General features: G+C 39.3%; 1 protein-coding gene across 1 annotated transcript in view; it reads left to right on the top strand.

The window, feature by feature from the left end:
- rab3il1 (RAB3A interacting protein (rabin3)-like 1) overlaps positions 1-17822 on the top strand; it is a gene marked incomplete at its 5' end in the record, with an annotated part of 29388 nt that extends 11566 nt beyond the window's left edge. Inside the window, 9 exons of the mRNA XM_084185542.1 lie at positions 320-415; positions 2070-2147; positions 2282-2527; positions 8611-8739; positions 12495-12607; positions 13212-13235; positions 13781-13880; positions 14096-14162; positions 14377-17822. Of these exons, the coding sequence (XP_084041668.1) occupies positions 320-415; positions 2070-2147; positions 2282-2527; positions 8611-8739; positions 12495-12607; positions 13212-13235; positions 13781-13880; positions 14096-14162; positions 14377-14462 (939 nt within the window). The 3' untranslated portion in view covers positions 14463-17822. The remainder of the gene's footprint in view (positions 1-319; positions 416-2069; positions 2148-2281; positions 2528-8610; positions 8740-12494; positions 12608-13211; positions 13236-13780; positions 13881-14095; positions 14163-14376) is intronic.
- Positions 17823-26073: the final 8251 nt, after the last annotated feature.

Genomic DNA, 26073 nt, shown 5'->3' with positions numbered 1-26073 from the left:
TGCAGTTCTACCCTTCACCTCTTCTATTCTGCTGCAGTTCTACCCTTCACCTCTTCTATTCTGATGCAGTTCTACCCTTCACCTCTTCTATTCTGCTGCATACTACTGACCCAGTTCTACCCTTCACCTCTTCTATTCTGCTGCAGTTCTACCCTTCACCTCTTCTATTCTGCTGCAGTTCTACCCTTCACCTCTTCTATTCTGCTGCAGTTCTACCCTACACCTCTTCTATTCTGCTGCAGTTCTACCCTTCACCTCTTCTATTCTGCTGCATACTACTGACCCAGTTCTACCCTGCACCTCTTCTATCCCCTCCCAGGAGCTGAAGCTAAAGGATAAGGAGTGTGAGCGTCTGTCACAGGTCCGGGATAAACTAGAACAGGAGCTGGAGGAGCTCACTGCCAGTCTGTTTGAGGTAGGAAGGAATGACTACTCGGCCTACTACAGCCCACAGCTAGCTGAACTGGTGATGGTACAAATACAGTTGATGTTGGAAGTTTACATACACCTTAGCCAAATACATTTAAACTCAGTTTTTCACAATTCTTGACATTTAATCCTAGTAAGAATTCCCTGTCTTAGGTCAGTTAGGATCCCCACTTTATTTTAAGAATGTGAAATGTCAGAATAATAGCAGAGAGAATGATTTATTTAAGCTTTTATTTCTTTCATCACATTCCCAGTGGGTCAGAAGTTTACATACACTCAATTAGTATTTGGTAGCATTGCCTTTAAATTGTTTAACTTGGGTCAAAAGCTTCCCACAATAAGTTGGGTGAATTTTGGCCCATTCCTCCTCACAGAGTTTCAGTTCTGTCAGGATTTTTCAATTCTCTATAGGATTGAGGTCAGGGCTTTGTGATGGCCACCCCAATACCTTGACTTTGTTGTCCTTAAGCCATTTTGCCACAACCTTGGAAGTATGCTTGGGGTTATTGTCCATTTGGAAGACACATTTGCGACCAAGCTTTAACTTCCTGACTGATGTCTTGAAATGTTGCTTCAATATATCCACATAATTTTCCTTCCTCATGATGCCATCTATTTAGCAGCAAAGCACCCCCACAGCATGATGCTGCTACCCCCGTGCTTCACGGTTGGGATGGTGTTCTTCAGCTTGCAACGCCCCCCTTTTCCTCCAAACATAACGATGGTCATTATGGCCAAACAGTTCTATTTTTGTTTCATCAGACCAGAGGACATTTCTCCAAAAAGTACGATCTTTATCCCCATGTGCAGTTGCAAACCGTAGTCTGGCTTTTTTATGGCGGTTTTGGAGCAGTGGCTTCTTCCTTGCTGAGCGGCCTTTCAGGTTATGTCGATATAGGACTTGTTTTACTGTGGATATAGATACTTTTGTACCTGTTTCCTCCAGCATCTTCACAAGGTCCTTTGCTGTTGTTCTGGGATTGATTTGCACTTTTTGCACCAAAGTACGTTCACCTCTAGGAGACAGAACGTGTCTCCTTTCTGAGCGGTATGATGGCTGCGTGGTCCCATGGTGTTTATACTTGCGTACTATTGTTTGTACAGATGAACGTGGTACCTTCAGGCATTTGGAAATTGCTCCCAAGGATGAACTTGCTTCTGGAGGTCTACTTTCTGAGGTCTTGGCTGATTTCTTTTGATTTCCCATGATGTCAAGCAAAGAGGCACTGAGTTTGAAGGCAGGCCTTGAAATACATCCACAGGTACACCTCCAATTGACTCAAATGATGTCAATTAGCCTATCCGAAGCTTCAAAAGCAATGAAATCATTTTCTGGAATTTTCCAAGCTGTTTAAAGGCACAGTCAACTTAGTGTATGTAAACTTTTGACCCACTGGAATTGTGATACAGTGAATTATAAGTGAAATAATCTGTCTGTAAACAATTGTTGGAAAAATTACTTGTGTCATGCACAAAGGAGATGTCCTAACCGACTTGCCAAAACTTTGTGGAGTGGTTGAAAAACGAGTTTTAATGACTCCAACCTAAGTGTATATAAACTTTCCGACTTCAACTGTACACCTGGACTTAGAAAGGTGTGGATCCTGCATGTTAACTTTGTCCTTTTGCTGTTCCCATAGGAAGCTCACAGGATGGTGCGTGAAGCCAACGTGAAACAAGCAGCAGCAGAGAAGCAGCTGAAGGAGGCTCAGGGCAAGGTCAGGTCAGGTCATGACCCCTATTTAATTAAAGACTGTAGCCTTTATGGTTAGAGAGGTGGGCCAGTGTGTGTGTCGGGTACAATTCATAACTACTGTCTATAACCACCACTCGTGTTCTTGTATCTCCCCAGATTGATGTCCTGCAGGCCGAGGTGTCAGCCCTGAAGACCATGGTCCTGACCTCCACCCCCTCTTCCCCCAACCGTCAGGCCCACCCTCAGCTCCTCTCCCCGGGCACTAGGTCCAGGGGGGCCAGCCCCCACCATGGAGGGGGACACACACGCAACAAGAGCGCCAGCTGGGCCCTGCCATTGGCCACTGGTGGGCACGTAGACCCGCCCTCTGTCTCCCTGCAGCCAGTCACAGAGGACAAAGAGGTAGGGCCAGCTGCCTTCAGACTACACACCGGCCGTGTCTGAATAACCATACTTCCGTTCTAAATAGTAGGCTTTTTGGTTTTATTGTATGTGATTAAATTTTTTTGGACTGCTTTAAATGCCAGGATGTCATACTCATTTCGGCTTTTCACTATTGAGGAAGATAATTTTCTTCGGCACTAACTCTACTTCTGCTTCCTACTATAACTCTGCTTCCTACTATAACTCTACTACTGCTTCCTACTATAACTCTACTACTGCTTCCTACTATAACTCTGCTTCCTACTATAACTCTACTACTGCTTCCTACTATAACTCTACTACTGCTTCCTACTATAACTCTACTACTGCTTCCTACTATAACTCTACTACTGCTTCCTACTATAACTCTACTTCTGCTTCCTACTATAACTCTGCTTCCTACTATAACTCTACTACTGCTTCCTACTATAACTCTACTACTGCTTCCTACTATAACTCTACTATTGCTTCCTACTATAACTCTACTACTGCTTCCTACTATAACTCTACTACTGCTTCCTACTATAACTCTACTACTGCTTCCTACTATAACTCTACTACTGCTTCCTACTATAACTCTACTACTGCTTCCTACTATAACTCTACTACTGCTTCCTACTATAACTCTGCTTCCTACTATAACTCTACTACTGCTTCCTACTATAACTCTACTACTGCTTCCTACTATAACTCTACTACTGCTTCCTACTATAACTCTACTATTGCTTCCTACTATAACTCTACTACTGCTTCCTACTATAACTCTACTACTGCTTCCTACTATAACTCTGCTTCCTACTATAACTCTACTACTGTTTCCTACTATAACTCTACTACTGCTTCCTACTATAACTCTACTACTGCTTCCTACTATAACTCTACTACTGCTTCCTACTATAACTCTACTTCTGCTTCCTACTATAACTCTGCTTCATACTATAACTCTACTACTGCTTCCTACTATAACTCTACTACTGCTTCCTACTATAACTCTACTACTGCTTCCTACTATAACTCTACTATTGCTTCCTACTATAACTCTACTACTGCTTCCTACTATAACTCTACTACTGCTTCCTACTATAACTCTACTACTGCTTCCTACTATAACTCTACTACTGCTTCCTACTATAACTCTACTTCTGCTTCCTACTATAACTCTGCTTCCTACTATAACTCTGCTTCCTACTATAACTCTACTACTGCTTCCTACTATAACTCTACTACTGCTTCCTACTATAACTCTACTATTGCTTCCTACTATAACTCTACTACTGCTTCCTACTATAACTCTACTACTTCATCCTACTATAACTCTACTACTGCTTCCTACTATAACTCTACTACTGCTTCCTACTATAACTCTACTACTGCTTCCTACTATAACTCTGCTTCCTACTATAACTCTACTACTGCTTCCTACTATAACTCTGCTTCCTACTATAACTCTACTACTGCTTCCTACTACAACTCTACTACTGCTTCCTACTATAACTCTACAACTGCTTCCTACTATAACTCTACAACTGCTTCCTACTACAACTCTACTACTGCTTCCTACTATAACTCTACTACTGCTTCCTACTATAACTCTACTATTGCTTCCTACTATAACTCTACTACTGCTTCCTACTATAACTCTACTACTGCTTCCTACTACAACTCTACTTCCTACTATAACTCTACTACTGCTTCCTACTATAACTCTACTACTGCTTCCTACTATAACTCTACTACTGCTTCCTACTATAACTCTACTACTGCTTCCTACTATAACTCTACTACTGCTTCCTACTATAACTCTGCTTCCTACTATAACCCTACTACTGCTTCCTACTATAACTCTGCTTCCTACTATAACTCTACTACTGCTTCCTACTACAACTCTGCTTCCTACTATAACTCTACTACTGCTTCCTACTATAACTCTACTACTGCTTCCTACTATAACTCTACTACTGCTTCCTACTATAACTCTACAACTGCTTCCTACTATAACTCTACTACTGCTTCCTACTATAACTCTACTACTGCTTCCTACTATAACTCTGCTTCCTACTATAACTCTGCTTCCTACTATAACTCTACTACTGCTTCCTACTATAACTCTGCTTCCTACTATAACTCTACTATTGCTTCCTACTATAACTCTACTACTGCTTCCTACTATAACTCTACTACTGCTTCCTACTATAACTCTACTACTGCTTCCTACTATAACTCTACTACTGCTTCCTACTATAACTCTGCTTCCTACTATAACTCTACTACTGCTTCCTACTATAACTCTACTACTGCTTCCTACTATAAATCTACTACTGCTTCCTACTATAACTCTACTACTGCTTCCTACTACAACTCTACTTCCTACTATAACTCTACTACTGCTTCCTACTACAACTCTACTTCCTACTATAACTCTACTACTGCTTCCTACTACAACTCTGCTTCCTACTATAACTCTACTATTGCTTCCTACTATAACTCTACTACTGCTTCCTACTATAACTCTACTACTGCTTCCTACTATAACTCTACTACTGCTTCCTACTATAACTCTACTACTGCTTCCTACTATAACTCTACTACTGCTTCCTACTATAACTCTGCTTCCTACTATAACTCTACTACTGCTTCCTACTATAACTCTGCTTCCATTGGGGCATGGACTCTACAAGGTGTCAAAAGTATTCCACAGGGATGCTGGCCCATGTTGACTCCAATGCTTCCCACAGTTGTGTCAAGTTGGCTGGATGTCCTTTGGGTGGTGGACCATTCTTGATACACACTTGGAAACTGTTAAGCGTGAAAAACCCAGCAGCGTTTAAGTCCTTGACACAAACCGGTGCGCCTGGCACCTACTACCATACCCCCGTTCAAAGACACTTAAATATTTTGTCTTGCCCATTCACCCTCTGAATGGCACCCATACACAATCCATGTCTCGATTGTCTCAAGGCTTAAAATTCCTTCTTTAACCCGTCTCCTCCCCTTCATCCACACTGATTGAAGTGGATTTAACAAGTGACATCAATAATGGATAATAGCTTTCACCTGGATTCACCTGGTCAGTCTGTCATGGAAAGCTTTGTATATACAGGCATTACTGTAGTCGCTATTATTTCCCTACTTTACTGTATGATCAGTGTCTAAGTTATGGTTCATGTGTCAGTTTTATTCAGCCTGACCGAGTAGATTAGATCAACTTTATTTTCCTACCAGGGGGAAAATTCAATTGTTCATGTGCTTTAAAAAGACAAAGTACATTACACATAAAACACAGAATAATACACAGTAAAATGTATGTGTGAGTGAATGTTTCTTTGTCCTCTCTATGGAGTAATGTTATCTGGATCATTTTTATATGGACCTGAGTGACTAAGTGAATGTCCATTATTGTAACGGGAATTCAGGTGAAGAAAGGAGAGCCAATTAAAATCAATTCGGTTTATTACAAGAATTCAGGGAGAACACCTCCAGAGCAGAAGCAAAGAAAATGTCTAACAGGTCTTCTCTGAGTAGGCCCTTATACATGTAACTACCAAAATAAAGGAAACACATGTATATTGAAAGCAAGTGCTTCCACACAGTTGTGGTTTCTGAGTTAATTAAGCAATTAACATCCCATCATGCTTAGGGTCATGTATAAAAATGCCAAGTCGCACCTTATTTTGGCTACCACGGCTAGAGGAAGAGATCTCTGACTTTGAAAGAGGGTATCAAAGGAGCATAGGGTGTTTAAATTGTGGGTGTGTCTCAGTCGCCAGATCTTAACCCAATTGAACACTTATGGGAGTTTCTGGAGCGGCGCCTGAGACAGCGTTTTCCACCACCATCAACAAAACACCAGTTAGGGAATTTCTCGGGGAGGAAGGGTGTCACATCCCTCCAGTAGAGTTCCAGACACTTGTAGAATCTATGCCAAGGTGCATTGAATCTGTTCTGGCTCGTGGTGGCCCAACGCCCTATTAAGACACTTTATGTTGGTGTTTCCTCTATTTTGGTAGTTACCTGTATATTAACCACACAGAACCTAATGTTCTGTAAACACCAGTCCGAGAGGCTTATAGGAAGTCACAACATCAGCTTCTACGGAATCACACAGTGTCACAGTGTGTCCTTGAATCCGGCTTAGCGTCAAACTTTAACATTCAACACTGGTACTGACAGTTAAACCGGTTAAAGGTAATAACATCAGTACTTAATTAAACAACAGATAATTATAGACTAACAAGTGACAACTACTTCATCCAATGTGTAAGTCGCTCTGGATAAGAGCGTCTGCTAAATGATGTAAATGTAAATAAATTATGGTACTTAAACATAAATGGTTATCTCCTGTTTCCCAGAATGCATCTGTCTGTGTCTTCCTGCACTTACAATTGTTACTAAACCAATAACTAGCCTGCTAATATTGTTGCACTTATAATAATAATAATATGCCATTTAGCAGACGCTTTTATCCAAAGCGACTTAGTCATGCGTGCATACATTATTTTTTTTTGTGTATGGGTGGTCCCGGGGATCGATCCCACTACCTTGGCGTTACAAGCGCCGTGCTCTACCAGCTGAGCTACAGAGGACCACCTTATGTTGTTGCACTGCTAAGTCTAGGGGTCTTAGGCCTAGTTAACTAGTCTTCAACCTGATTTATGCACCTAGATGTTGAACGTATGTACCCAGGAGGCCGATACCTTACCTTAAGTCCAGGGTCAGCTCCCTCTTGACCTCTTGGTTGGCCATTCCAAGCAGATCGTTATTTGTTCAGACGGTGACATTAACATAAATATGTACTAAAAGTCATGCCCAAACTCAAAAACAAACGAAAAGGCCTTCATGGCCACTAAACGAACCAGCAACCTCACGGCTCTGCCAGCTGGGACACTGACTGACCATCACCCTAATTGGCAGCACCTGATGTGCTTATCAACCAGGCTCAGCAACAGGACAAGGTTGCTGCTGCCCCCTGGGGGATGGAGTGTGGAAGTGGTAGTGAGCTGTCTACACGAAACTACCTACAGTGCTCAATGTTATTAAAACGTTATCACAACATTATTACAGTGTTATAAGGTTGTTTATTTCCAACATTGGGACTAATTTTCTCTACTTTTGCATATTTTTGTTACTGAATGTTATCAGATCTTCAACCAAAACCTAATATTAGATAAAGGGAACCTGAGTAAAAAAAATTAAAAGGATACTCATTGATTTCATAAACAATGTTATGCAACACCCAATTCCCCTGTGTGAAAAAGTAATTGCCACCTTACACTCAATAACTGGTTGTGCCACCTTTAGCTGGATTGAATCCAACCAAATGCTTCCTGTAGTTGTTGATCAGTCTTTCATGTCGCTGTGGAGGAATTTTGGCCCACTCTTCCATGCAAAACTGCTTTAACTCAGCGACATTTGTGGGTTTTCAAGCATGAACTGCTCGTTTCAAGTCCTGCCACAACAAGTCTGAACTTTGACTAGGCCATTCCAAAACTTCAAATGTGTTGCTTTTTAGCCATTTTCATGTAGACCTGATTGTGTGTTTTGGATCATTGTCTTGCTGCTTGGCCCAGCTGCTGTTCAGCTTCAGCTCACAGACAGCAGTTCTGAATGCAAGAGTGGGCCAAAACTCCTCCACGGCGATGTGAGAGACTGATCAACAACTACAGGAAGTATATGGTTGCAATCATTGCAGCTAAAAGTGGCACTACCAGTTATTGAGTGTAAGGGGGCAATTACTTTTTCACACAGGGGCATTGGGTGTTGCATAACTTTGTTAATTAAATAAATAAAAATCAGTATCCTTTTTTTTTGGGGGGGGGGGGGGGTCAACTCAGGTTCCCTTTATCTAATATTAGGTTTTGGTTGAAAATCTGATAACATTCAGTATAAAAAATATGCAAAAATAGAGAAAATCATAAAGGGGGCTAATACTTTTCCACGGCTCTGTAAGCTATTCCCTAATACAATCATGTTTATTACATATCAATCCATATCCACAGTAAATCAAATACAGGAAAATGATTAATCAAATAATTTCCCATTACAATTATATCTCCTCTCCTCAGATGGACAACGTTCTGTATGCGGAGTTCCTGACCTGGAGAGACAGACCTAGTCTGGACAGAAGTTCAGCCTTCCTGGGGCGGATATACAGGGAGGACATCGTCCCCTGCCTCTCCTTCACACGATCTGAGGTACCAGTACCTGCATGTTTCTCTGTACATAGAATAGAATTCCATAACTATTCTAATAGCATAATAGAATACCATAACTATTCTAATAGCATAATAGAATAGAATACCATAACTATTCTAATAGCATAATAGAATACCATAACTATTCTAATAGCATAATAGAATAGAATACCATAACTATTCTAATAGCATAATAGAATAGAATACCATAACTATTCTAATAGCATAATATAATACCATAACTATTCTAATAGCATAATATAATACCATAACTATTCTAATAGCATAATAGAATACCATAACTATTCTAATAGCATAATAGAATAGAATACCATAACTATTCTAATAGCATAATATAATACCATAACTATTCTAATAGCATAATAGAATACCATAGCTATTCTAATAGCATAATAGAATACCATAACTATTCTAATAGCATAATAGAATACCATAACTATTCTAATAGCATAATAGAATACCATAACTATTCTAATAGCATAATAGAATACCATAACTATTCAAATAGCATAATAGAATACCATAACTATTCTAATAGCATAATAGAATACCATAACTATTCTAATAGCATAATAGAATAGAATACCATAACTATTCTAATAGCATAATAGAATAACATAACTATTCTAATAGCATAATAGAATAGAATACCATAACTATTCTAATAGCATAATAGAATAACATAACTATTCTAATAGCATAATAGAATACCATAACTATTCTAATAGCATAATAGAATAGAATACCATAACTATTCTAATAGCATAATAGAATACCATAACTATTCTAATAGCATAATAGAATACCATAACTATTCTAATAGCATAATAGAATACCATAACTATTCTAATAGCATAATAGAATACCATAACTATTCTAATAGCATAATAGAATACCATAACTATTCTAATAACATAATATAATACCATAACTATTCTAATAGCATAATAGAATAGAATACCATAACTATTCTAATAGCATAATAGAATACCATAACTATTCTAATAGCATAATAGAATAGAATACCATAACTATTCTAATAGCATAATAGAATAGAATAACATAACTATTCCAATAGCATAATATAATAGAATACCATAACTATTCTAATAGCATAATAGAATAGAATACCATAACTATTCTAATAGCATAATAGAATACCATAACTATTCTAATAGCATAATATAATACCATAACTATTCTAATAGCATAATAGAATACCATAACTATTCTAATAGCATAATAGAATACCATAACTATTCTAATAGCATAATAGAATACCATAACTATTCTAATAGCATAATAGAATAGAATACCATAACTATTCTAATAGCATAATAGAATACCATAACTATTCTAATAGCATAATAGAATACCATAACTATTCTAATAGCATAATAGAATAGAATACCATAACTATTCTAATAGCATAATAGAATAGAATACCATAACTATTCTAATAGCATAATAGAATACCATAACTATTCTAATAGCATAATAGAACACCATAACTATTCTAATAGCATAATAGAATAGAATACCATAACTATTCTAATAGCATAATAGAATAGAATACCATAACTATTCTAATAGCATAATAGAATACCATAACTATTCTAATAGCATAATAGAATACCATAACAATTCTAATAGCATAGTAGAATAGAATACCATAACTATTCTAATAGCATAATAGAATACCATAACTATTATAATAGCATAATAGAATAGAATACCATTACTATTCTAATAGCATAATATAATAGAATACCATAACTATTCTAATAGCATAATAGAATAGAATACCATAACTATTCTAATAGCATAATAGAATAGAATACCATAACTATTCTAATAGCATAATAGAATAGAATACCATAACTATTCTAATAGCATAATAGAATACCATAACTATTCTAATAGCATAATATAATACCATAACTATTCTAATAGCATAATAGAAAACCATAACTATTCTAATAGCATAATAGAATACCATAACTATTCAAATAGCATAATAGAATACCATAACTATTCTAATAGCATAATATAATAGAATACCATAACTATTCTAATAGCATAATAGAATAGAATACCATAACTATTCTAATAGCATAATAGAATACCATAACTATTCTAATAGCATAATAGAATAGTATACCATAACTATTCTAATAGCATAATAGAATAGAATACCATAACTATTCTAATAGCATAATAGAATAGAATACCATAACTATTCTAATAGCATAATATAATACCATAACTATTCTAATAGCATAATAGAATAGAATACCATAACTATTCTAATAGCATAATATAATAGAACACCATAACTATTCTAATAGCATAATAGAATAGAATACCATAACTATTCTAATAGCATAATAGAGTAGAATACCATAACTATTCTAATAGCATAATATAATATAATACCATAACTATTCTAATAGCATAATAGAATACCATAACTGTTCTAATAGCATAATAGAATAGAATACCATAACTATTCTAATAGCATAATATAATAGAATACCATAACTATTCTAATAGCATAATAGAATAGAATACCATAACTATTCTAATAGCATAATAGAATAGAATACCATAACTATTCTAATAGCATAATATAATACCATAACTATTCTAATAGCATAATATAATACCATAACTATTCTAATAGCATAATAGAATACCATAACTATTCTAATAGCATAATAGAATACCATAACTATTCAAATAGCATAATAGAATACCATAACTATTCTAATAGCATTATAGAATAGAATACCATAACTATTCTAATAGCATAATAGAATAGAATACCATAACTATTCTAATAGCATAATAGAATACCATAACTATTCTAATAGCATAATAGAGTAGAATACCATAACTATTCTAATAGCATAATATAATATAATACCATAACTATTCTAATAGCATAATAGAATACCATAACTGTTCTAATAGCATAATAGAATAGAATACCATAACTATTCTAATAGCATAATATAATAGAATACCATAACTATTCTAATAGCATAATAGAATAGAATACCATAACTATTCTAATAGCATAATAGAATAGAATACCATAACTATTCTAATAGCATAATATAATACCATAACTATTCTAATAGCATAATATAATACCATAACTATTCTAATAGCATAATATAATACCATAACTATTCTAATAGCATAATAGAATACCATAACTATTCAAATAGCATAATAGAATACCATAACTATTCTAATAGCATTATAGAATAGAATACCATAACTATTCTAATAGCATAATAGAATAGAATACCATAACTATTCTAATAGCATAATAGAATACCATAACTATTCTAATAGCATAATAGAATAGAATACCATAACTATTCTAATAGCATAATAGAATACCATAACTATTCTAATAGCATAATAGAATACCATAACTATTCTAATAGCATAATATAATACCATAACTATTCTAATAGAATAATATCATTCAAATTAGACAAAAAAAATGCCTAACAGCATAATTGACAGAAGACAGATATAAATACATATGAAATAAACCAAAAGTCACAAGAATAAATGTATATGACTTTTAATTGTTAATAATAATAAATAATAAAAATAATAATAATAATACATATAGATGTGTCGGGGAGAAGGCTTTTGTGCGTATGTATAGTTTGTTGTTGTATTACTTGCATTGTGACTCCTTGTTCCGGCCACAGTTGTCTCAGTCGGTACAGAGTGCAGTGGAGAACAACTCTCTGACCATCGAGCCGGTGGCCATGTCAGCTTTACCCGTGGTCAAAGCCAACGCCATAGAGTGTGGCGGGCCCAAGTGAGTTATCCCTCAATGTTATTAAAACGTTATCACAACATTATTACAGTGTTATAAGGTTGTTTATTTCCAACATTGGGACTGTTTCCCTCAGAAAATGTAGTCAGCTTCACGTTTTGTTTCCTTACAACTGGACCACACCCATCACTGCCCACCCATCACTGCCCACCCATCACTGCCCACCCATCACTGCCCACCCATCACTGCCCACCCATCACTGCCCACCCATCACTGCCACCCATCACTGCCCACCCATCACTGCCCACCCATCACTGCCCACCCATCACTCTCTCTTCCTCTGTCTCTGTTCGTTCTCATTCAATGCCTATTCATGCTCAAATCAACACTCCCTCTGCTCTTGGTGATTTATCACAATTACACCTGTCATCTATAATTAATATCATTATTCATGACTCCATGGCAAATTATGCAAACTTGATTGGTGTGACTTTCTATAGATTAGTTTAGTTTTTCTCTTCAAATCTGTTCTGAGTTTCGGGTTTTCTCTGAGTCCTAATGAGTTGAATCAATGGGCTACACTGCTAATGGGGCACTGCTTCACCTCATGCTTCCTAATCAAATTTTGATTGAATTCTTTTCCCAGCGGCTTGAGGGCAGCAGTAGAGACGTAAGTGACTTCAGGAGCCAATCATTTCATTACCTTACTTTTCCACGAACAACAAAGTGTTCTGTGCTCTATGTTGTTCTCTGTTCTGTATGCTTACCCTTCCACTCTCTTCAGAATACCCTCCAACACTCTGTCCAACCATGCATGTCTTGTTGTTGTTCACTGCCATCTTGTCTGTCCTCCCAGTGTATCTGAAGTCTAATATACCTCATATTTCTCAGATGTATCTAACTCCATCCAGGGATGAAGAGTCTCCATATCTGTCCAGTGTTCAGCCACATGTTGTTCGTTCCTTTTCTGATGTTAAACAACTTAACAGTCATGTTCTCATGTCTTCTACATGTAGGGTCGGTTTCCCAGACCCAGGTTAAGACTAGTCCTGGACAAAAAAAAAAACCTGCTCAATGGAGAATCTCCCTTGAAAGTGCTTTTAGGTACATGTTTTAGGCTTAATTTGTGGTCCGGGAAACGTGCACAGTAGAATTCCATAAATGAGTGAGTTGGTTGGTGTTGTTTTTTTTTCTTCCTCTGCCTCTATATAACAGGAAGTGTGCGTTGAGCGGCGTGTCCCGGTCCTGTAAGCACCACATCAAACTGGGTGACAAAGAGGGTTACTACTACATCTCTCCCTCCAGCAGGGCACGGGTACCTAGCTCTGTTGTTTTTTTTTTTAAGAAAAAAAAAATTGTATTTGAAAAAGTATTGAATAAAATGTATGCATTCACTTATCCTCCTCAACGTCTATAGACATATCAATGACTACCTTTTGTGTTCATAAATACTTTCGTCACGTAGGCCTACGTGAGAAAACGTTTGTTTGAAAGTGTGTGAACCCCTTCCTCATATCCACCCCCTTCCAGATCACGGCTGCGTGTAATTTCTTCACCTACATCCGGTACATCCAGCAGGGTCTGGTCAGACATGACGGTAAGTCTGACGTCCCCCTTCTAACAGATAGACACAGACACAGAGAGATCAACAACAGACACCCATTTTAACAGTCATGGTGACAGTGGCAATGAGTTATCTTTGTTAATGCAGACATTAAATCTGTCTGGCGTTCTGAAACTGACTGAAACCCTTTCAACCCTAATGCTTATGTCTTAGTCTCTGTCCCCCCCCCCCCCCCCCCCCCCCCCAGCGGAGCAGATGTTCTGGGAGGTGACACGTCTACGGAGGGAGATGACTGTGGCCAAGCTGGGCTTCTACCTCACAGACCAGGGGTAGAAGGACAGACGGGAGGAGATGGTCACCATAGACCTGGGTCGTGTTTATTAGGGCACGCCGTAGCAAAACGTTTCAAAAATGTTGCGCAACGGACAACGAAAATGAAACTTATTTCTTCCTCTTCGTGCCCAGTGAACACGGCCCAGGGCTAGAAGACAGGAGACACCAATCAACTGTACCCTTTTCACACTGTCGGGACAACCCAAACCGAACTGGGCTGGCTTGGTTTGGCTCGGCCCTCAGGAGAACTATGCTGCTCACTATTCATTCACATGGATGCCATAAAGTACAGGACCCTCCGGTACTGCTGCATTACCCCTAGGTGTTGTCTCTCCTCACCTTTTAGAACCACTGTTGTCTCTCCTCACCTTAGAACCACTGTTGTCTCTCCTCTCTCCTTAGAACCACTGTTGTCTCCTCCCTCCTTAGAACCACTGTTGTCTCCTCCCTCCTTAGAACCACTGTTGTCTCCTCCCTCCTTAGAACCGCTGTTGTCTCCTCCCTCCTTAGAACCGCTGTTGTCTCCTCCCTCCTTAGAACCACTGTTGTCTCCTCTCTCCTTAGAACCACTGTTGTCTCCTCCCTCCTTAGAACCACTGTTGTCTCTCCTCTCTCCTTAGAACCACTGTTGTCTCTCCTCTCTCCTTAGAACCACTGTTGTCTCTCCTCTCTCCTTAGAACCACTGTTGTCTCCTCCCTCCTTAGAACCACTGTTGTCTCCTCCCTCCTTAGAACCGCTGTTGTCTCCTCCCTCCTTAGAACCGCTGTTGTCTCCTCCCTCCTTAGAACCGCTGTTGTCTCCTCCCTCCTTAGAACCACTGTTGTCTCCTCCCTCCTTAGAACCACTGTTGTCTCCTCTCTCCTTAGAACCACTGTTGTCTCCTCCCTCCTTAGAACCACTGCAGAAAACCAGACCACATCTTACTTTTTCTTTTTTTTCTTTTCTTTTTTTTTGTGATCCAAACCAAATCATTAACCTTGATAGATTATTGCACTACATTGTAAATGCTTTGCATGGCTAATACAGGAAAGACAGCTGTAGTTAGGATGGGTTATAGAAGGGCAGGGATTCACTCTGCAGCTTTCTGAGTGTGGATAAAAAAATAGCTGCATTTAGTCTGTTTAGTACTAACCAGTTCAGAAGTAGTAGTAGCTGCCATGCTGTGCTGAAACTTGCATTTGCAGTTTAAAGTCATGAACGAAAAGCCTATTCATCATCTCAAAAAATCCCCGTGTTCATTCTGGATACTGTGACAGCTTAGCGAGGATATAGAGGCTGCAGTCATTTTTGTTACTGAACGTAATGGAATGATAAAACCAAACATTGCAATAAGTAGTTTCTCCCACTCCAAAAGACTCCCAATGTATTCACAGCTTTAAAATAACTATCTAGTTGGGAAAATAAAATCGCTTTAAAAATGATTGTGTTACTATGCACAGCCTTGCACAGTTGTAGTTGCACTCCTGTAACATGTCATTTGAAAGTTCTCTACTGTTTTGTATAGTACTATATAAGCCATACGTGACCAAATAATGTGTAGCTTTGCATGGATACATAGCCATATACCGTAGTGTGTACAGGTGTGTATGTATTCAGCAGTGATGTCATTTTAACTCCCAACACTGTAGTGTTTATATAATAATATAATATGCCATTTAGCACGTACGGGTGGTCCCGGGGATCGAACCCACTACCAATTGAGCTACAGAGGACCACATTTATTAGCCATACCTTGCATGAAAAGCCTTATCAAACAAAATGAACAATATTGATGTCTGAAAGCACAATAATAACTGCTTTCCTCTTTTACACGTTTACACAGGCAGCCCAATTCTGATCTTTTTACACTAATTGGTATAGGTATTTATTAGGATCCCCATTAGCCCTGCATAAACATCAGCTACTCTTCCTGGGGTCCACATGAAACATTACATAATACATAGTACAGAACATTATTAGTCAAGGACTGAAATACATACATTTAAAACTTCACACAGCCTACATATCAGTACATACACACAATGTCTAGGTCTAATACATAATACAGTGCAGATTACAATGCAAGATATATAAAATGGCCGTGTCTCTTCACGGTCCCCAACGTGCCGTAAGGTGTTCTTTTATCCGTTTTTGTTAACTGGTTTTATTGCTAGCTTGAGAGTTACCTGGGGTGGCAGAGAATGTCATGTAGTCATGGCTCTATATAATACTGTGTGTTTCCCAGCCTCTGTTCTGGACCTGGGGACTGTGAAGAGATCTCTGGTGGCATGTCTTGTGTTGTACCGATGAGTGTCCGAACTGTGTGCCGACTGCTTGAACAGACAGTTCGGTACCTTCAACACATCAACACCTCGCACAAATACCAATAGTGATGCAGTCAATCTCTCCTCAACTTTGAGCCAGGAGAGACTGACATGCATGTTACTGACACTTTCCCTCCACATCTAAGTGCGATACGTGCTGCTTTGTTCTGCACCAACTGCAATTGACCTATGTCCTTCTTTGCCGCACATGACCACACAGCTGGGCAGTAGTCCAGGTGCAACAAAACTAGGGCCTGTAGGACCTGTCTGGTCAACTGAGATGTCAAGAAGGCAGAGCAACGCCATATCACGGACAGACTTCTTCCCATTTTAGCAACCATTGACTCTATATGTTTTGACCATGAAAGCTTGCTATCTAGGGTTACACCCAGCAGTTTAGTCTCCTCAACTTGCTCAATAGCCACATTATTCAATAATAGACCTAAACAAGGTTTAGCATTGAGTGAGTAATTTGTCCGAAAAATTATGCTTTTAGTTTTTGAGATATTTAGCACCAGCCTATTGCTAGTTTCCCATTCTAAAACTGACTGGAGCTCTATGTTAAGTGCCTCAGTTATTTATTTTACTGTTGCAGCCGACGTGTATACTGTTGAGTCGTCAGCGTACATAGACACACAGGCTTTATTCAAGGTCAGTGGAGGGTCATTTGTAAAAACAGAAATCAATAATGACCCTAGCCGGCTGCCCTGCGGTACAACACACTCAACTGAATTTGCATGAGAGAGGCTTCCATTAACGAAAACCCTCAGTGTTCTATTAGATAGGTAACTCTCAATCCATGATAAGGCAGAGGATGCAAATCCATAACACCTATGTTTTGTCAGCAGGTTATGATCAGTGACATCAAAAGATGCACTCAGTGTTACGGGGCGGCAGGTAGCTTAGTGGTTAAGAGCGTTGTGCCAGTAACCGAAAGGTCGCTGGTTCTAATCCCCGAGCCGACTAGGTGAGAAATCTGTTGATGTGCCCTTGAGCAAGGCACTTAACCCTAATTGGTCCTCTGTAGCTCAGCTGGTAGAGCACGGCGCTTGTAACGCCAAGGTAGTGGGTTCGATCCCCGGGACCACCCATACACAAAAATGTATGCACGCATGACTGTAAGTCGCTTTGGATAAAAGCGTCTGCTAAATGGCATATATATATTTTTTTTAATTGCTCCTGTAAGTCGCTCTGGATAAGAGCGTCTGCTAAATGACATAAAATAAAATTAAAAAAATGGGTCAGTGGAGGGTCCACAACAAACCTGCCATACAGGGCCGCCCACCAAAACTCACGGACCAGGCAAGGAGGGTATTAATCAGAGGCAACAAAGAGACTGAAGATAACCCTGAAGGAGCTGCAAAGCTCCACAGCGGAGATTGGAGTATCTGTCCATAGGACCACTTTAAGCCGTACACTCCACAGGGCTGGGCTTTACGGAAGAGTGGCCAGAAAAAAGCCTAAAGAAAAAAATAAGCAAACACATTTGGTGTTCGCCAAAAGGCACGTGGGAGACTCCCCAAACATATGGAAGAAGGTACTCTGGTCAGATTAGACTAAAATTGAGCTTTCTGGCCATTAAGGAAAACACTATGTCTGGCGCAAACCCAACACCTCTCATCACCCCGAAAACACCATCCCCACAATGATGCATGGTGGTGGCAGCATTATGCTGTGGGGATGTTTTTCATTGGTAGGGACTGGGAAACTGGTCAGAATTATTGAAGGAATGATGGGTGGTGCTAAATACAGGGAAATTCTTGCGGGAAACCTGTTTCAGTCTTCCAGAGATTTGAGACTGGGACGGAGGTTCACTTTCCAGCAGGACAATGACCCTAAGCATACTGCTAAAGCAACACTTGAGTGGTTTAAGGGGAAACATTTAAATGTCTTGGAATGGCCTAGTCAAAGCCCAGACCTCCATCCAATTGAGAATCTGTGGTATGACTTAAAGATTGCTGTACACCAGCGGAACCCATCCAACTTGAAGGAGCTGGAGCAGTTTTGCCTTGAAGAATGGGCAAAAATCCCAGTGGCTAGATGTGCCAAGCTTATAGAGACATACCCCAAGAGACTTGCAGCTGTAATTGCTGCAAAAGGTGGCTCTACAAAGTATTGACTTTGGGGGGGGTGAATAGTTATGCACGCTCAAGTTCTGTTTTTTGGTCTTATTTCTTGTTTGTTTCACAATAAAACATATTTTGCATCTTCAAAGTGGTAGGCTGTTGTGTAAATCAAATGATACCCCCAAAATCAATTTTAATTCCAGGTTGTAGGCAACAAAATAGGAAAAATGCCAAGGGGGGTGAATACTTTCGCAAGCCACTGTATATCCTCATGTTTTAGAAAGTAATGTTGCTGATAGATGTATCATAGAAATGAAGGGCTCTATTCAATCCGTATTGCGGAAGTTCAGCATTACAGCGTGATTGAAATGTAAAGGCAATGTTCCCACGATAGTGCATTCATGGTAAACACTGCATATGTCGGCTCAATCGGAAATTACCTTTACATTTAAATCAGGGAATCTGCAACACTTCATTGATTTTTTTATTTTAGTCATTTAGCAGACACTCTAATCCAGAGTGATTTACAGGAGCAATTAGGGTTAAGTGCCTTGCTCAAGGGCACATCAACAGATTTTTCACCTAGTCGGTTACTGGCACAACGCTCTTAACCACTAAGCTACCTGCCTAAGTTCTATTTGTATGTGAAAATACCATGTGATACATTTGCTCCCATTGTGTGCATTTTTTGGGGTGCCTTGGTTGCCCACTTTTTTGTGGATATGCAAAAATTAAAGAGTGTGGCTGAGTGATTAGTGCTTTTTGAGGTCGGTTTGGTTTCCGTTCGATTATTTAAAAAAAAATCACGTTTTCGATTTCATTGATTTTTATTTTATTAAATACACTATGCATTATGTGGGTTGAATGCTGTAACAACACAGAATTACTTTACTTTAATAAAATATTTCAGTTGCATATTCCATTAGTTTTATTTGATGACTTTATTATTTCATTCCAAGTCCTCATCTCATCTCTATAGAGCTGCTGCCTATGATGTCTGACAAAAATAACTATTTTAGTAGTTCTTCAAAAGTAAATAAGGCCCACTCTTATATGACTGCTGAATACCAACTATCAAATCACTTAGATCACGTATTTTCAGGTAGAGACACCTCGCAAAGCAACAGCTGCTCTCTATATCCCCATCATGATCACGCATTATTCTGTCTCTTCTGTAGCAGTCATAAAAGAAACACACAGAACGGACAAGTAGGTGCGCAATGGATTATGGTCATTGTAGTTAATTACCACGTTTTCTGCGATTAAACTATGTAGAATATTGGCCTGTTGGAAACTACAACTCCCTACTACATCACACAGTTCAGGCTGGATCTGATTTATCTCTAGAGAAACTGCGTATTGAGCTCACAGGAAAATAAATGAACGAAATGGAATTTAAAATAATTGAACCAACATCTGTCAATTTAGTTGTTTATAAAATGAAAAATAACTGAAATGTAGGTTAAGTGTTGCTTTAGCCTACAGAAGCCCTGCCTGAAGTAACCTACAAATCATGTAATGTGGAGTCCTTCCAGTAAAGAGACCTATGAGACCTATTTGACCTTAGTCCCCGTCACTAGATTTCGGTTGTTACCAGGAAGTGGCTGGTTTGTTACCTTCTAATACAAAAAGCCTCCACTCGACTCCCTCCCACGCCCTCAGTTGTTGCTAAACAGGTTTGAAGGGAGGGGAATATGGCACAGAGATCCAAGAACACACCGGGAATCATAAATGTTGGCGCTGCATTCCAGGCTGACAACGTTGCAGTTGCTTGACTGATCTCACAGCGGCTGGATAGCTGTCACCATATCATATGACATACAGTTGAAGTCGGAAGTTGACCTTAGCCAAATACATTTCAACTCAGTTTTTTACAATTCTTGACATGTATCTCCCGAGTGGCGCAGTGGTCTAAGGCACTGCATCGCAGTGCTAGCTGTGCCACTAGAGATCCTGGTTCGAATCCAGGCTCTGTTGTGGCCGGCCGCGACCGGGAGACCCATGGGGCGGCGCACAATTGGTCCAGGGTAGGGGAGGGAATGGCCGGCATGGATGTAGCTCAGTTGGTAGAGCATGGCGTTTGCAACGCCAGGGTTGTGGGTTCGATTCCCACAGGGGGCCAGTATAAAAAATAATAATGTATGCACTCACTAACTGTAAGTCGCTCTGGATAAGAGCGTCTGCTAAATGATGTAAATGTAATCCTAGTAAGAATTCCCTGTCTTAGGTCAGTTAGGATCACCACTTTTATTTTTAATAATGTGAAATGTCAGAATAATAGTAGAGAGTGATTTATTTCAGCTTTTATTTCTTTCATCACATTCCCAGTGGGTCAGAAGTTTACATACACTCAATTAGTATTTGGTAGCATTGCCTTTAAATTGTTTAACTTGGGTCAAACGTTTCGGCTAGCCTTCCACAAGCTTCCCACAATAAATTGGGTGAATTTTGGCCCATTCCTCCTGACAGAGCTGGTGTAACTGAGTCAGGATTATAGGCCTCCTTGCTCGCACACGCTTTTTCAGTTCTGCCCACAAATGTTCAATAGGATTGAGGTCAGGGCTTTGTGATGGCCACTCCAATACCTTGACTTTGTTGTCCTTAAGCCATTTTGCCACAACTTTGGAAGTATGCTTGAGGTCATTGTCCATTTGGAAGACCCATTTGCGACCAAGCTTTAACTTCCTGACTGATGTCTTGAGATGTTGCTGCAATATATCCACATAATTTTCCTTCCTAATGATGCCATCTATTTTGTGAAGTGCACCAGTCCCTACTGCAGCAAAGCACCCCCACAGCATGATGCTGCCACCCACGTGCTTCACAGTTGGGATGGTGTTCTTCAGCTTGCAAGTCCCCCTTTTTCCTCCAAACATAACGATGGTCATTATGGCCAAACAGTTCTATTTTTGTTTCATCTGACCAGAGGACATTTCTCCAAAAAGTACAATCTTTGTCCCTATGTGCAGTTGCAAACCGTAGTCTGGCTTTTTTATGGCGGTTTTGGAGCAGTGGCTTCTTCCTTGCTGAGCGGCCTTTCAGGTTATGTCGATATAGGACTCGTTTTACTGTGGATATAGATACTTTTGTACCTGTTTCCTCCAGCATCTTCACAAGGGCCTTTGCTGTTGTTCTGGGATTGATTTGCACTTTTTGCACCAAAGTACGTTCACCTCTAGGAGACAGAACGAGTCTCCTTCCTGAGCGGTAGGACGGCTGCATGGTCCCATGGTGTTTATACTTGCGTACTATTGTTTGTACAGATGAACAAGGTACCTTCAGGCATTTGAAAAGGATGAACCAGACTTGTGGAGGTCTACAATTTTTTTCTGAGGTCTTGGCTTATTTCTTTTGATTTTCCCATGATGTCAAGCAAAGATGTACTGAGTTTGAAGGTAGGCCTTGAAATACATCCACAGGTACACCTCCAATTGACTCAAATGATGTCAAATAGCCTATCAGAAGCTTCTAAAGCCATCACATCATTTTCTGGAATATTCCAAGCTGTTTAAAGGCACAGTCAATTTAGCGTATGTACATTTCTGACCCACTGGAATTGTGCTAAAGTGAATTATAAGTTAAATAATCTGTCTGTAAACAATTGGAAAAAATTACTTGTGTCATGCACAAAGTAGATATCCTAACCGACTTTCTAAAAATATAGTTTGTTAACAAGAAATGTGAGTGGTTGAAAAACGAGTTTTAATGACTCCAACCTAAGTGCATGTAAACTTCCGACTTCAACTGTAGCAATCTGACACGCAAACCATTAAATGCTGCTTATAGTCGACCTGGAATGCGACCTGGAATGCGACCTGGAATGCGACCTGTCCTGAACACCTGTTTTAACAAGTGTTCAGGACAATTGTTTCTTCCGGATACTAACTGGTTCAAATACCTGAGCGGACAAGGTGAAAAATCTGTCTGTGTCCTTGAGCGAGGCACTTAACCCTAATTTGCTCCAGGGACGCCGTACTACTATGGCTGACCCTGTAAAACAACACATTTCACTGCACCTATCCAGTGTACATGACAATAAAATATAAGATAAAAAATAATAAATAAAACATATACAGTGGGGGGAAAAAGTATTTAGTCAGCCACCAGTTCTCCCACTTAAAAAGATGAGAGAGGCCTGTAATTTTCATCATAGGTACACGTCAACTATGACAGACAAAATGAGAATTTTTTTTCCAGAAAATCACATTGTAGGATTTTTTATGAATTTATTTGCAAATTATGGTGGAAAATAAGTATTTGGTCAATAACAAAAGTTTCTCAATACTTTGTTATATACCCTTTGTTGGCAATGACACAGGTCAAACGTTTTCTGTAAGTCTTCACAAGGTTTTCACACACTGTTGCTGGTATTTTGGCCCATTCCTCCATGCAGATCTCCTCTAGAGCAGTGATGTTTTGGGGCTGTTGCTGGGCAACACGGACTTTCAACTCCCTCCAAAGATTTTCTATGGGGTTGAGATCTGGAGACTGGCTGGGCCACTCCAGGACCTTGAAATGCTTCTTACGAAGCCACTCCTTCATTGCCCGGGCGGTGTGTTTTGGATCATTGTCATGCTGAAAGACCCAGCCACGTTTCATCTTCAATGCCCTTGCTGGTGGAAGGAGGTTTTCACTCAAAATCTCACGATACATGGCCCCATTCATTCTTTCCTTTACACGGATCAGTCGTCCTGGTCCCTTTGCAGAAAAACAGCCCCAAAGCATGATGTTTCCACCCCCATGCTTCACAGTAGGTATGGTGTTCTTTGGATGCAACTCAGCATTCTTTGTCCTCCAAACATGACGAGTTGAGTTTTTACCAAAAAGTTATATTTTGGTTACATCTGACCATATGACATTCTCCCAATCCTCTTCTGGATCATCCAAATGCACTCTAGCAAACTTCAGACGGGCCTGGACATGTACTGGCTTAAGCAGGGGGACACGTCTGGCACTGCAGGATTTGAGTCCCTGGCGGCGTAGTGTGTTACTGATGGTAGGCTTTGTTACTTTGGTCCCAGCTCTCTGCAGGTCATTCACTAGGTCCCCCCGTGTGGTTCTGGGATTTTTGTGATCATTTTGACCCCACGGGGTGAGATCTTGCGTGGAGCCCCAGATCGAGGGAGATTATCAGTGGTCTTGTATGTCTTCCATTTCCTAATAATTGCTCCCACAGTTGATTTATTCAAACCAAGCTGCTTACCTATTGCAGATTCAGTCTTCTCAGCCTGGTGCAGGTCTACAATTTTGCTTCTGGTGTCCTTTGACAGCTCTTTGGTCTTGGCCATAGTGGAGTTTGTAGTGTGACTGTTTGAGGTTGTGGACAGGTGTCTTTTATACTGATAACAAGTTCAAACAGGTGCCATTAATACAGGTAACGAGTGGAGGACAGAGGAGCCTCTTAAAGAAGAAGTTACAGGTCTGTGAGAGCCAGAAATCTTGCTTGTTTGTAGGTGACCAAATACTTATTTTCCACCATAATTTGCAAATAAATTCATTAAAAATCCTACAATGTGATTTTCTGGATTTTTTTTCTTCTCAATTTGTCAGTCATAGTTGACGTGTACCTATGATGAAAATTACAGGCCTCTCTCATCTTTTTAAGTGGGAGAACTTGCACAATTGGTGGCTGACTAAATACTTTGTTTCCCCACTGTATATATATATATATTTTAAACTGTAATGCCCTTTAATGCTGTTAGCTTGTTAAAGTTTATGAGCTTCGAACACGTTGACTAGAACAGACAAATACTCTGATGTCCAAAAGGATTTGGACAGCGACACATTTTGTTTTGTTTTGGCTCTGTACTCCAGCACTTTGGATTTGAAAGATAAGGCGCAGACTGTCAGCTTTTAATTTGAGGGCATTTTCATCCATATCAGGTAAACCGTTAAGAAATTACCAACCAAAAGTATTTTGACAAATTGACTTATATGTGTATTAAAGTAGTAAAAAGTTAAGTATTTGGTCCCATATTCCTAGCACACAATGATTACATCAAGCTTGTAACTCAAACTTGTTGGATGCATTTGCTGTTTGTTTTGGTTGTGTGGCCAATAGAAATGAATGAGAAATAATGTATTGTGTCATTTTGTCACTAAACAGAACAACAACAAAAATGTGTCACTGTCCAAATAGTTTTGGACCTGTACGGCTTGACATATGCACCAAATAAAAGCTAATTACTTTGTGCACTTTGAGTCAGACCTTTGAGGTTTATATAACGTGACTGTGGGCTAAAACAGACCTTTGAGGTTTATATAATGTGACTGTGGGCTAAAACAGACCTTTGAGGTTCATAGAACGTGACTGTGGGCTAAAACAGACCTTTGAGGTTTATATAACGTGACTGTGGGCTAAAACAGACCTTTGAGGTTTATATAATGTGACTGTGGGCTAAAACAGACCTTTGAGGTTTATATAATGTGACTGTGGGCTAAAACAGACCTTTGAGGTTTATATAGTGTGACTGTGGGCTAAAACAGACCTTTGAGGTTAATAGAACGTGACTGTGGGCTAAAACAGACCTTTGAGGTTTATATAACGTGACTGTGGGCTAAAACAGGCCTTTGAGGTTCATAGAACGTGACTGTGGGCTAAAACAGACCTTTGAGGTTCATAGAACGTGACTGTGGGCTAAAACAGGCCTTTGAGGTTCATAGAATGTGACTGTGGGCTAAAACAGACCTTTGAGGTTCATAGAACGTGACTGTGGGCTAAAACAGACCTTTGAGGTTCATAGAACGTGACTGTGGGCTAAAACAGGCCTTTGAGGTTCATAGAACGTGACTGTGGGCTAAAACAGACCTTTGAGGTTCATAGAACGTGACTGTGGGCTAAAACAGGCCTTTGAGGTTCATAGAACATGACTGTGGGCTAAAACAGGGTTACTTTATTAATCTTAAAACAACATTTATACAATTCAGTTATTTCTTATTTTCAGGTTATTGTCTAACAAAGAATCTGAAGTTACGTTTAATATCAACACATTCAAGTGCATACTTTTAGGATATATGTCACATTTTAAAACAAAATACTAAAACGTAATAAAATATGTATGAGGTGTCGCTTGGTTATCTGTCCCTCTTACAGCAACCACTGTTTATCAGTTCTGTTTATCGGTTCTGTTTATCGGTTCTGGCTTCTTTGGAAAATACCTGCAAGAATATTAAAAAAACAGAAATGCTGTTTTTGAAATGTTAATGAACATTTGTTAAGCGACATCTACCAGGGTTGGGGG

This window comes from Coregonus lavaretus, assembly GCF_964263955.1.
Source record: "Coregonus lavaretus genome assembly, chromosome: 21".
Lineage (NCBI taxonomy): Eukaryota > Metazoa > Chordata > Actinopteri > Salmoniformes > Salmonidae > Coregonus > Coregonus lavaretus.
The sequence above is the reverse complement of the archived record's forward strand: the minus strand, read 5'-3'. Positions and strand labels throughout refer to the sequence as shown.